Source organism: Hibiscus syriacus, unplaced genomic scaffold (assembly GCF_006381635.1).
Source record: "Hibiscus syriacus cultivar Baekdansim isolate YM2019G1 unplaced genomic scaffold, ASM638163v2 tig00000340_pilon, whole genome shotgun sequence".
Taxonomy (NCBI): domain Eukaryota; kingdom Viridiplantae; phylum Streptophyta; class Magnoliopsida; order Malvales; family Malvaceae; genus Hibiscus; species Hibiscus syriacus.
In genome coordinates, this window is record NW_024061783.1 from 1,339,640 (window position 1) to 1,353,000 (window position 13,361).

Here is a 13,361-nt window from a genome sequence, read left to right on the forward strand (position 1 = left end):
TAAACTATCAGTTTTGATCCGTTTTAGTACCTAAACTTTTAATTTTTTTCAAACATTAACGTTAAATTTTGAACATAGATACTAAAATGACACAAAAACTAAAATTTTTAACGATATGTACTAAAATGAAATAAAAACTAAGTTTTAGGTATTATTTTGATAAAATTAAAAGTTTAGATATTAAAACGATCAAAATTGATAATTTAAGTTTTAAATGTATAATTTACCCTAATAGATGTTGCAACTCAAATTGAGTCCAACAATTATGAGTAGGGATTGGCATGGATCGGTTCGAATCGGGTTTTCGACCAACCTGACCCAACCCAAAAAATAGATCTTCTCTATCTGATCCAAGTTTAGAGTGACTTTCACCCGACCTGAAACCTGAATCTTATTTTTTAAGTGAAACTCGAATCCGATATGACCCGAAATAAATATATTTATAAAAAATATTAATTTTATTCGATAAAATAAAGATATAATTGAAAAATAATATGAAGATGAGTATTTTTACAATTATCTTTAAATATATAAAATAAAATAATATTATTTTTTAGATTAGAGCGAATATTTTTCACCCAAACTCCGAAATTAATCCGGCTCACTTTTATTCTAAAAACTTAATCCAACACGAACCCAAATTGTTTTAGAAAAATCAAACCCGATCGATCGAATAAGATCGAAATCCGCCGATTTCGGATCGCGTGCCTATCCCTGGGGATGAGCCTGGTACCCGAAGGTCAAGTCAAACACTCAAATTCCAAACTCATTCCTTTCTTTTTATTGTTTATTTTTCAATTCCATTCTTAATTTGCAGGGCGTTTCGTGAAGATCATCAATGGGTTGGCTTGAAGAAAACATGAAATCCACTCAAATTAGACATTCTCTCTCAAGCCATTAGCCTCGGCGCGTTTCCCCTTTCCTCTCAATTTCTCGAAACATTTAATAAAAAGGCTGGCTTTTTTTAGTTAAATCGTGTTAAGGAATGATTGTTTCATTGGCGCTGATGATGTGGAAAGGATTGATTTGCATTACCGGGAGCAAGTCGCCGGTCGTGGTTGTACTATCAGGGAGCATGGAACCTGGTTTCCAACGAGTGAGTCATTTTTTACATGCATTTTCTCCTTCTTTTTTCATTTAATTTTGATTAGTGATAGGTAAAGAATCTAATGTAAATTTGAATACTTTTGAAATGCAGGGAGATATCTTGTTCCTATACATGAATAAGGATCCTATTCGCACGGGACAAATCGTCGTCTTCAATGACGTACATCGTATACAAATTATACACCTGTTTTTTTCAACTATTTTCATGTTTGAAGCTTGTTTTGCTAATTCATATTTTCTTGTCTATACCGAGTAGGGGCCTGATATTCCGATTGTTCATCGGGTGATCGAGGTTAGATCCTGTTGAGATTTTATGTTTGGTTCTTTACTCTGCCTGTTTGCTTGTTTAAATGCAGAACAAAACTACATTAGTTCGGCTCGAGTGTGAGTGTTGGATACGAGTCCAACACGGATATGTTTAGTACTTAAATTATCAGTTTTTAATCCATTTTTGTATCTAAACTTTCAATTTTTTCAAAACCATACCAAATATTTAGTTTCTATTTCGTTTCAATACTCAATAGTTAAAATCTTAACGAGTTTAATACCTAAATTATTAATTTTGGTCCGATTTAGTAGCCAAACTTTCAATTTTTTCAAACACTTAATTTTCTTTAGGAAATTCAAAACTTAATGATAATTTTTTAAATAGGGTACTAAAATGAAACAAAACTAAATTTTATAATTAAAAAAATTATGTATAAAACAGACCAAAACTAAGTTAAATACTACGCACAAAATTTACCCATTTATATCAAAAGAATTTTAAATTTTGTAAATTATATTGTTAGTCACTGGGTTTTAGAATGCTTGTACTTTAGTCACTAAGCTTTTAAAAATTACATTACAGTCATTAAACTTTTAATTCACCTTCGTTAGTCACTGTTGTTAAAAAAAATACCAATATGCCATGTTAAAATACACTTAAAAGATCATAATTTTCTAAATTGACAGTCTTCACAAAGGTGGTTTCTAATGAACAAAGTGATCATTGATCCATCCTAATAGTAAGAAGATTTCATTTGACAAGAATCGTAACATAATTCGAGTTATTAACTACTACATGTAAAGTAGGTTAATCATGATCATCTTCAATATATGAAGCCATGATTCACACTTCGAATTTCACAATACCAACATCGCATCGTGTTTGAGAAAACAGAAGCCAAAAGAATCAGGTAACAAAACTGAATATTGAAAAGGAAGCATATAAAAGAAATTAATTATCATCCTAGCACAATCAAGAAAACTCAACACCTACAATGTAGAAGAAACCAAATTAGCTTAACCATATAGTGGCAATAAGAACTGACCACCAGAAAGTAACGAACTTCTTTCAGAGTCTCAACCCTGCACTTCTCCATCCACAACATCTCTTTCTTCAGCAGAAGCTGCCATTAATTCATCAAAGTTCTTCGTCTTCCCCAACAATATCTCAATCTGAGAAAGAACATAAAAGCATATCAATCAACACTAGATGCTAAAATGACAAACCGTGACATTACAGTGCCAATGACGTTATGCCTTTATGGTTAAATAAGCACCAATACCACAAAGTTCAGTGCATGAAAATTCTAATACTGAATTTTTCTATATCACTTCAGATTTTAACTTGGAGTGAACAAATGTATCTCAGCTTGCAAATATGTTTTTGAAAAACCACGGTTCATCCAGATGGAGGCACTGGGAGCTATTGAATTGATTTACCTTTGCTTTTTGGACAGGCCGCCCTCTCACGTCCTCCTTGTCAACTGTTGAGGTCATGATCTCTGCAAAGGTGCAAGTTGATTACGTAATTATCGGGACTTGATGACCATATTAACACATTTTTTAAAAAATATATAAACAAAAGAAAAAGGGAAGATATCTTACTCTTCTCAACAGCTAAGCCATGTTTTTCAGAATTTCAGCAATTGTAACAACAGTTGCAATAGCTGCACATTCAAAAAGACAAAAAAGAACGAGTTACTACAATTATCAAAACTTAGCATACAAAATTGACCATAATTTAGTATCTGTTCAGAATCTTTCCTAGCCACTGACAACGAGCACGCACCCTGCAGACACAACTAGTCAAACCTCGGAACCTCTAGAGAGAACAACACTCCATTTTATCACCAAGGCCACTCAAAGGGTTCATAATTAGCAAGTTAAAATGCTAAAATCACAGCTTCAAATTCAATTTTGGAGCAGCAGTACAAAAATCTAAAGATCAAACAACTACAGCAAGTAAAAATCATTACATTAACTCCCCCTCCCATATCCGTTCCTTTAGAAACTAAGCTATCAATGCGTCAAAACAAAAGTTGTGATGAGAAGACAAAAACAAACATAAATTCATATCTGAGAATAATTCTTTAATTATAAGATCTGAAAAAGTAGAAAAATGATACTAAAAGTAATGAAAACATAGAGCTGAAGAAGTAAAAGTACCCATGCCAAGGGCAGATAGCCCCACTTCATTGTGCTGTTGCATATACCTCTGCAAATAAAAACAAAAAAGGGTGTATCAGATACTGATTTAATTTAATGCATGAACAAAGAAATAAACCCTATGTTGCAAAATAATGATAGAAACTAATACCCAGAAATTCAGAAAGCGGCAAATACAGAAATAATCGGAAAACTGAAAAAGGAAAAACCTTGGCGAGATTAACATAGAAGAACAAGGGTTTTTTGGTATTTGAGACTTGAATCCGGTTCTTCTTATAGGAATCGGCGGTCAAATTGATGCTGTTGACACCTTGGATGATTTCTTCCATTTTGGGATTCCGCGATTAAAACCCTAACTTTCAAAATCTCTGTCTTTGACTCCTCGAATAGGATGAAATCTGCAGAGTAACAGTCAAGTGACACAAATCAATAGGAGTTTTTCCGAGCTCTGTTTTAAATTTGGTCGAATAGGCTGGTAATCACTGGCTAGGGTTTATCACTTTCTTTGTACAGACTTTTAAGGGAAAACTATATTCATGGCCACTACATTTTAATAGGTATTCACTTTGGTCATTAATGTTTCAAATATTATACAACTAAATTGATGATGTAACATATTAACAAAAACAATAATATCTAATTTATACCTAAACTATAATTATAACCAAAGTTTTGATTTAATCTTTAAACATTTTTTAATTATAATTTTAAAAAACGAGAAAAAAAACTTTCATATTCTACATAATATTTAGTTTAGATCTTTGATCTTTTAATATTGTATTATTTAAGGGTAAACTACACATATAGTTACTAAACTACTAGTTTTGGTACTTAGTACATAAACTTTTAATTTTAAAAATCATAACTAATGTTAGTTTTTGTTCATTTAATACCCACCATTAAAAATTAACATTTTTAGTGCCTAGACTATTAATTTTGGTCCTTTTTAGTACTTAAACTTTCAAATTTCTTAAAACTTAACGTTAAATTTTGAGCAGGAGTACTAAAATGAAATAAAAACTAAAATTTACATATGGTCTTAAAAAATTGAAAGTTTAGGTATTAAATCAAACTAAAACTGATGGTTTGGGTTATCGTTTCAATTGAAAGAAAGGATTCAATTTTTTAATGTAAATTTTATCTTTATTTTTCTTTAAATCTAAGACTAAAATATATAGTTTGTAAAAAGTTAAATTTGTTATTATATCAAATATGACCTTTTTTTTAGAATTTTTAAGTTTAAAATTATAGTAAAAAAATATGTTCAAGGATTAAATTGAAGTTTTAGTTATTGTTTATGTAGAACTTATATTTTTAAGTAATATGTTTGAAAAAGAGAAAATAACCTCAGTGACCAAAAATCCCAGATAATATACGATTTTGACCAACTTTTTTTGGATTTGCGAAAATGACCAACAAAATCGCAATGCGATCTCTTATTCGCATTGCGATCTCCACTATCGCAATTCGCGTTGCATTTCGCGTTGCGATAGTTGAAAATCGCGTTGCGATTTTCCATTTCGCGTTGCGATAGTTGAAAATCGCGTTGCGATTTTCCATTTCGCGTTGCGATAGTTGAAAATCGCAATTCGCGTTGCGATTTTCCATTTCGTGTTGCGATAGTTGAAATTCGCGTTTCGATTTTCCATTTCGCGTTGCGATAGTTGAAAATCGCGTTGCGATTTTCCATTTCGCGTTGCGATAGTCTACAGTCGCGTTGCGATTTTCCATTTCGCGTTGCGATAGTTGAAATTCGCGTAGCGATTTTCCATTTGCGATAGTCTACAGTTGTCGTTGCGATTTTCCAAATTCGTTGTGATAGTTAAAAAAAAAGATTTTGTTTCTTAAGAATTTTCTCTAAAAAGATAGTATCCGCGCGGACGTGTCGAAGACGTATGACCACGACCACGACCACCACGACACGACCCGACCGACCCGACCCGACGAGACGGACGGCGGCGGCAGCGCGCGAGAGTCCCCCTTGTTCTCTATCACTCAACAAGGAAGTGGGAAAGCCAAGCCTTAAATACCATTCCCAATAGTGTTTCCAATACTATGTGGGATTTGAGCATTACCAACACTTGTTCCCAATACTATGTGGGATTGAGCCTTAAATAGTGATATTATTTTTGAATGTTTTGCTTAAAATTGCAATAATCGCGATTGATTGTAGATTGACTTTTAATTATGACATATTTAATCGTATAATACTAATGTAATTGGTTGTTGATTCAGTTGTTTTAAGGTGCATGATTGTTAATTGTTTCCTGAATAATCACATTGTATTGGAAACAAGTATTGGTAATGCTCAATCCCACATTATATTGGAAACACTATTGGGAATGGTATTTAAGGCTTGGCTTTCCCACTTCCTTGTTGAGTGATAGAGAACAAGGGGGACCCTCGCGCACCGTCGCCGCCGTCCGTCTCGGGTCGTGGTCGTGGTCGTGTGGTCGTGGTCGTGGTCGTGGTCGTGGTCGTGGTCGTGGTCGTGGTAATACGTGTCTTCGACACGTCCGCGCGTATACTATCTTTTTAGAGAAATTTCTTAAGAAACAAAATCTTTTTTTTTCAACGAATTTGGAAAATCGCCACGACAACTGTAGACTATCGCAACGCGAAATGGAAAATCGCAACGCGAAATGCAATGCGAATTTGTGATGATGGAGATCGCGTTGCGATTTCAAAAATGGAAAATCGCAACGCGATCTCTAACTATCGCAACGCGAAATGGAAAAACTCAACGCGATTTTCAACTATCGCAATGCGAAATGCAACGTGAATTTGCGATAGTGGAGATCGCAATGCGAATTAGAGATCGCATTGCGATTTTGTTGGTCATTTTCGCAAATCCAAAAAAAGTTGGTCAAAATCGTATATTATCTAAGATTTTTGGTCACTGAGGTTATTTTCTCTTTGAAAAATTTAATTTCAAGAATGAAAAAAGGGGAGCTTTAATATTTTCCTAATAATTCTTTTTTTTATTAAATGTTTTAATAAGGAGGGGTTTTTTGTCAAAAACTATTTTTTAAAGGTTTTGATGGGAGATTGTAGAACTTATATTTTTGATATAACAAATAACGGAAAAATGTTTGTTGGACTAAATTGAATTTATTCAAAGTTTTCAAAAATAATTCAAAGTCCAATCAAAACCTTAAAATGAGTATTTTGACCAGAAGTTTCAAAACTTCTACAAGTGTTTCGAAACTTGAAGTTTCGAAACTTTCCAAGACAGTTTCCCAAAAAGTTTTAATACTTTTCAAGAGTTTCGAAACTATCTTAAGAGTTCCGAAACTTTCCTTAAAGTTTCAAAACTTTTGTGTGCAAAAAGTCTTCCAACAGCGTCAAACCTTCCCAAACAGCTAGAAACGATTAGTAATTAATTACAACATATAAAAATAAGTTCAAGACACTTGAAGAAGGTGAACAATACCTATCAAAGCAATCAAACACAAGAGAAAAATTCTTTAATCTTATTTTTCTTTCTTTTGTAAGTATTAGTGTTTTAGTGAGCTTAAACTTTGTAAACATCTTCCTTTTTAGAAGTTTTATTGTTTACAGTTCTTTTCTTTTGTAAAGGGGTTTAGTTCTAGCTAAGCATTTGAAAAGTTAGAGAGTTTGTAAATGTTATATTTTTATCATTGAAAAAGAAAGAACAAATTAGTAGATTTGTTAGAAAATCCTAAGTGAAGAGCTTAGGTAGTAGATGTAGAATTCATTGAGATAGTTGAACCACTATAAATCAGTGTGCAAATTTTCTTATCTTTATATTCCTTAATCTCTATACTTCAAAAAGTCAATTAACCCCATCTTGGCATATTTTCAGTTGATCGATCGAGGCTAACCGTTTAAAGGCCAATTTAGATATTAGCATTTTCTGTTAACGTTTCTATTCATCAAACAACAAAATAACCATTTTGTGATTTATTAATAATTTTAAGGACACGAACCAAGTGACTTCTAGGGTAAATGAATAGTTATTATTCTTTGAGGGCCCGGGTTCAAGCACCATAGATGGCAGAGGTGTGAGCTTTCAATGTTGAAAGGTTGAGAGTTTATCTTTGAACATATATTGCCTTGTATTTACCCTAGATTAATCAATAATAATAATTTTAAGGGTAAACTACGTATTTAGAACTTTTAATTTTTTCAAAATCATACTTAAAGTTTAATTTTTGTTTCATTTTAATGCCCTGCTGTTAAAAACTTAACACGTTTAATACTTAAACTATCAGTTTTGGTCCGTTTTAGTACTTAAACTTTTTTTTCCCCAAAACTTAATATTAAATTTTAAATGGGTACTAAAATGAAACAAGAGCTAAACTTTAAGTATAGTTTTGAAAAATTGAAAGTTAGTTATCAAAACATATTAAAATTGATAGTTAGATATCAAATCAGACAAAAATTGATAGTTTAGATACTAAACATGTTATTTACCCTTATTTTAATGACCATAACTTAAATATAATATCACTAGAACTTTAATGAATGTGAGGTGTAGATTACCCTACTGTTTTTTTATTAATCTAAGGTAAATATAAGACAATATTTGTTTTAAGATAACTCTTTACTACCTTTTGACATTGAACATTCACACTCTTGACATATATAATACTCGAACTTAGATCTTCAAGGAATAACAATTCTTTTACTACAGAGGCCAATTGGTTTAATTATGAGGCCCTCAATTTTTTTTAGAAAAACTCAATATGACCCTTAAATTTAGAAAAATATTAACTCTTCGATTGACGGAATCGAACGATGACCGTCACGCGCACGGAGGAACCCAATTCTCTTTTAGAAGTGAATACATGGAACAAATACGCCTTAGCAAAAAAAGATACATTTGAAACATATCTTGAAAAGCCTTCAACCATGTCGAAAAATATGTGCCTTAATGGTGAAAGAGCTGAAGAACAAGTGAGCAAGCTTTTTCAACTTTCTACATTTTAACAAGCAGTGTATTATAAAAATGTTTGTAACCCTCGCACTAATCTCCATTTCATACCTTTCAGTGTGTATCCGAATCCTTCAACATCGACATGCACCTACTACGATGGATTTTCCGAGAGTTACCGATAGGCATGAGGAAACAAAATTTACAGTCATCATGCTTGGAGAACCTGGCAGTGAACAATGTGGCTCTTCAGCCGGTTCCGGCCGGCGAGGCTAGACCAAAGGTTCGTAAACAAAGTCTTGAATTGACCCTTCCCTGCTATAGTTTCCCATAAATGTTCAACAGTGGCTCCCCTCAGATCATCGGATTTCAAAACATCGACCAGAGATACGCTCATATTATTCCGAATGATGCAGAGTTTACCGTTGAGTGGAAAGAGAGCTGCTGCTTCCAAAGCTCGAGAATTCCCCAAATGTATCCTACCGTCAATATGCTTACTCCAAGAATCAGTCACTTCGTCGTAAACCCTCAGCTTACAACCATCCTTACACTCCAAAGCATAAAGATGACCGCTTAAAGAAGTACAAGGGTTCCGCCAGCCTGCAACCATCCCGTTAAAGACGGGTTGCCAACTATTGGTTTCGGGTTGGTAGACTTCACTCATCACCTGTTGGTGAGATCCAAGCCCCTTCAAGAACCACTTCCCCTCGTATACAACCCCAATGAAGGGCAGCATTGCCGTGCTCATATCTGAAATATAAGACCATCTATTCTTGCTGGGATCATATACCTCGGCAGACCTCAATGACCGATGTACCCCTTCGTTCTCGCCACCAGCAACATACAAGCAATTGTTTATAACACATGAACCAAAGAAATGTCTTCGACGAAGCATATCTGGGGCACGGTGCCATTTGTTTGTCCTGGCACTGTAAAATATGACTCGTCGCATTGATCCCTTTAAGGGATCCTTACCACCGAATAGATAAAGGTGACAACCACTGAGGACAGCACATCCGAAGCCAAGGGCTTCGGAATATTCCTTGGGGACAGGAGGGAGTGGCTGCCAGAGCTGGTATACGGGATCAAAGGCATGCCAAGAAATTTTTCCATCTCGATCTCTGTTAATAATGTATATCCATTCTTCTGCAATTCCAAGGTTCTTACGGAGTGAATAAAAGAAGTTACCAGACAAAAGTCTATACCATCTTTTGCAGACCAGGCGGAGCTTACTGTGCTCAACTCGTGGGACACGTATTAGGCAAGCAATAGCGAGATCATCGGGGAGTCCAGGGAGCAGAGGAGATTGATAACGGCTCCTATCACCGCGTGTTGGCTTGCTCCTTGTTGGATGAATAGATGGTTTAATATCAGGTCGGAGACACATCTTTGTACCGGGTACATATCTTTTCGCTCCAGAAACAGTCTTGAACCCCGCATCTACTCTACATAAACAAGCCGTTGAATCAACCTGTCCAGAAACAGTCTTGAACCCCAATATTATAATACTACATCACTAGTTGCGTCTAGTTTACAAATACAACCTATATATTCTAAGTTTTGCTAAGCTTCACCCTCTATCTCTAATAGCTTTGTTAAACTATCTCTCATTCTTTGCTTTTCTAAGTTTTTCCTCATATTCCTTCTCTCTTTAATAGCTTTGCTAAGCTATTAATCATTATGACTTTTCTAAGCCTTCATTTTTCTCTCTTTGCATTACATTTAAAGCTTATCTACACACATATTTATAGGTGTAGTAACCGACTTATTTTCAGCTCTGTGGATACTTCTCAATTTCTCTCTGCCTCCTTAATACTTGCTTGCCTTAATTAAATTTCATGCAATCTTGATTTTTTAAAGTCCATTCTTATTTGATAAGAATTGTTTGCTACTAACATTTGGTGTTGCCACGTTTTTTTACTTAATTATTAAGCATGCACTTTGCTTAATAATTAAGCATATTCTTTTAACAATTTTTTTTTTGACTTTTAATATTTAGAAATCAAGTTTGATTTCTAACACTCCCCCTCAAACTTGATTTTCCATTCTAAGCTTTTCTTTAAGTCGGTTGAATATATCTGCTATCAATGGTTTTGTGAAAATATCTGCTAATTGATCTTCAGTTCTGCAGTCAATTAGCTCCACAATTTTGTTTTTCGCATGCTCTCGTATAAAATGATACTTTGTATCGATATGCTTGCTTCGGCTATGGGAGACTAGATTCTTGGCAAGGGAAATTGTAGACTTGTTGTCGACATAAATTGTGATTGGTTCTTCTTGTGCCAAATTTAGCCCGCTCAAAATATTCCTTAACCACATTGCTTGGCAAGTGCACGCTGCTGCGGCTATATATTCTGCTTTGCTTTTTTGACACCTTGTAGAGATTTTTGCAAAATCTCTCATGCTTGTTTTACGGTCTTCGCATCAGAATTTTTTTTCAAAGGTAGATTCTTCTACTCCTTGAAAAATAAAGAACAACGCTCTTTTATCTTTTTTTGAGAATTCCTTTAATACCTTCTTTTCTTCATTGGTCAGGACTGCTTCTGCTACTGCATTTTCAAGCTCGGTGTAACCATTCTCGATGATATCCCAAAAATCTTGGGAGCCTAGTAACATCTTCATTTGAATGTTCCAGTTGTCATAATTTGTCTTTTTCAATCTCGGGATTTGTGGTTGAATCATGTTGGCCATCTTCTCCATCACGTTAAACTCGAACCAAGCTCTGATACCACTTGTTGGAAGCGTAGGTGGGCACTCGAGTAATTTTTAATTCGAACTATTATTGATACGAGGCAAAATACGTTATAACTACGTTACCCCAATATTACAATACTACAACACTAGCTGCGACTAGTTTACAAACACAACATCGCTATTCTAAGTTTTGCTAAGCTTCACCCTCTCTCTCTAATAGCTTTGTTAAGCTATCTCTCATTCTTTGCTTTTCTAAGCTTTTCCTCATATTCCTTCTCTCTTTAATAGTTTTGCTAAGCAATTAATCATTATGGCTTTTCTAAGCCTTCATTTTTCTCTCTTTACATTACATTTAAAGCTTATCTACACACATATTTATAGGTGTAGTAACCGACTTATTTTCAGCTATGTGGATGCTTCTCAATTTCTCTCTGCCGCCTTAATACTTGCTTGCCTTAATTAAATTCCATGCAATCTTGACTTTTCAAAGTCCATTCTTATTTGATAAGAATTGCTTGCTACTAACATTTGGTGTTGCCACGTTTTTTTCCTTAATTAAAGAAATTGTTATGAGATTCGGGGTAAATGTGATGCTGATGTGAGTAAAATTCATGGTTGAAGAATACTAGATCTCGAGTGCATGACCAATGTCAATTTCCTTGAAGCTAGTCTTCTTAATTCATCGAACTGAGGATTCTTGGGTGGAACAAAATGAAGTCATGCATGGCTAGGACCTTTTCTTTGGTTAAGCAAAGCAAAGCATTAGTTTGTTTATTTCGATGTTGTTGATTGTCTGGAGATTAGGACCTTTCTAAATATATATGATCGAACCTGCATTCTGGTCTGTGAACAAGGCTGCGTTTATAGTTGCACGAGTTTTGCACCGGTTTGCAAGCAATCTTTTAACGCCTCCCCTGTTCAGTGTTTGCTTCTTGACTATCGAAATAATTATCTCTTGATTGATCTTGTTCTTTAAAATAATGAATGCACAGCATGGTCTGCTGTTAATATGCTATTGTCTTCCCATCTTTCAAAGTTATATTCCGGAAAATTATTGATTGAAACAGATCTAGCTGGTGGATTAGCTTATACTGATAACCTATTATCAGCTGCACCTGTGGTCTACTTGGGGTTGCTTCTGTTGTTCCTGGTATCAATAACTAGAAATAGTTTACGTCATTGAGAAGAATCGAAATTGCCACCATCAGAAGAGCTTTAATCCTTTGATGAAATACAAAGCAGTTTATAAGATACCATTCTGATGAGATACACTAATCTCTGGCTTGTAGATCTATATCATTTTAGTTTCCATTTCGATATTTTAGCAGAAACCAGCTGACAGTTTGTTCTTGTAGACTACTCGAGTTAGATTTGTCTTCGATGACAAGTCACTGGTTAGTCCATTCTTGTATACTTCCTTCATTGTTGCGGATTTGGCGCTAGAATTTCTCCACTTACGCATATGTGAACGGCGACGTTTGTGATTTTAGGAGGTGAAAGTAGGGGACCAGCTTCCGGATTCAGGTGAAAATGTCTTTGTGGGTGGCAAAAACCGTTGGAAGTAAGACACCTTTCCAATTTCGATCCAAGTTCGAAAATGGTAAGCCACTTACCTATCTATTTTACCACAGGTACTCAACATTTGTGAATTGGGAACTTTGGTGGCCAAGTTTCCCCATTCTGGTGTATTTTAAGGAGACTCAGACAAAGCCTGAAGGACAGGTTCACTTTTTCCCAGTCATTTTTGTAAGTGTATCTTACTCATCTCTCTCGTGTCCGCGTATTTGGTTTTGACAAAACTCGAGAGACGAAAGAATACCTTTCTGTTACTCGAATATTATAAGCTGTAAATACATGTTAATACAATCCTTGATCTGTGATTATTTTTTCTTTGAATATATTCTTACAACTAGAACGGAAAACAACTCTACGACGTAATGGTAGAAAGAGCCTATCCTTCGAAAACTAGCGGTCCAAAATAATCGAGAAGATTTGGACTTATATGATGAGAGATTCCGAGATCAAACTTCAAAAGCATAAGGTTTGAGTTAGTCCCAATTCCAACAGGCAAATCTTGTAATGATTTTTACACTAATGTCTTAAACCTTGCTACTGCAGGTTAAAGCTTGCCATGCCTGTCATTTATTTGAAGCATCACGAAGTCTAGAATGCACCTGGTCTTCATCATCAGATCTATCATATACTAGTTCACAATTTGTACTGTATTCAA

The 13,361-nt window shown here is 34.6% G+C and overlaps 2 protein-coding genes, 1 long non-coding RNA gene and 1 pseudogene across 3 annotated transcripts; 2 read left to right on the plus strand and 2 right to left on the minus strand.

The window, feature by feature from the left end:
- The first annotated feature begins 838 nt into the window (after positions 1-838).
- LOC120183948 lies at positions 839-1,414 on the plus strand (annotated as a pseudogene).
- A 1,565-nt stretch (positions 1,415-2,979) lies between these two features.
- LOC120201591 (uncharacterized protein At2g34160-like) lies at positions 2,980-3,996 on the minus strand. The gene is made up of 3 exons (XM_039202180.1): positions 3,750-3,996; positions 3,541-3,589; positions 2,980-3,041 (listed from the first exon to the last, which is right to left on the minus strand). The coding sequence occupies exons 1-3, from the start codon at positions 3,867-3,869 to the stop codon at positions 2,992-2,994; spliced, it is 219 nt and encodes a 72-aa protein (XP_039058111.1). The 5' UTR covers positions 3,870-3,996; the 3' UTR covers positions 2,980-2,991.
- A 4,594-nt stretch (positions 3,997-8,590) lies between these two features.
- Positions 8,591-11,128, minus strand: LOC120184048 (F-box/kelch-repeat protein At1g55270-like). Its single transcript, XM_039188645.1, has 2 exons — positions 10,952-11,128; positions 8,591-9,908 (listed from the first exon to the last, which is right to left on the minus strand). The coding sequence occupies exons 1-2, from the start codon at positions 11,126-11,128 to the stop codon at positions 8,649-8,651; spliced, it is 1,437 nt and encodes a 478-aa protein (XP_039044576.1). The 3' UTR covers positions 8,591-8,648.
- Positions 11,129-12,438: 1,310 nt separating this feature from the next.
- Positions 12,439-13,331, plus strand: LOC120201599. The gene is made up of 5 exons (XR_005523660.1): positions 12,439-12,525; positions 12,622-12,692; positions 12,763-12,877; positions 13,045-13,172; positions 13,250-13,331. It is a non-coding gene; the product is annotated as an uncharacterized LOC120201599 (long non-coding RNA).
- Positions 13,332-13,361: the final 30 nt, after the last annotated feature.

Bases quoted from the DNA above. Each gene is read 5' to 3' on its own strand.
- LOC120184048 (XM_039188645.1), bottom strand. From the start codon at position 11,128: ATGGCCAACATGATTCAACCACAAATCCCGAGATTGAAAAAGACAAAT. The intron at 9,909-10,951 runs GTATTAAAGGAA...GTTTCTGGACAG, and splicing joins TGACCAATGAAGAAAAGAAG to GTTGATTCAACGGCTTGTTT.
- LOC120201591 (XM_039202180.1), bottom strand. From the start codon at position 3,869: ATGGAAGAAATCATCCAAGGTGTCAACAGCATCAATTTGACCGCCGAT. The intron at 3,590-3,749 runs GTTTTTCCTTTT...TTTTATTTGCAG, and splicing joins TCTATGTTAATCTCGCCAAG to AGGTATATGCAACAGCACAA. The intron at 3,042-3,540 runs GTACTTTTACTT...TTGAATGTGCAG, and splicing joins GCTATCTGCCCTTGGCATGG to CTATTGCAACTGTTGTTACA.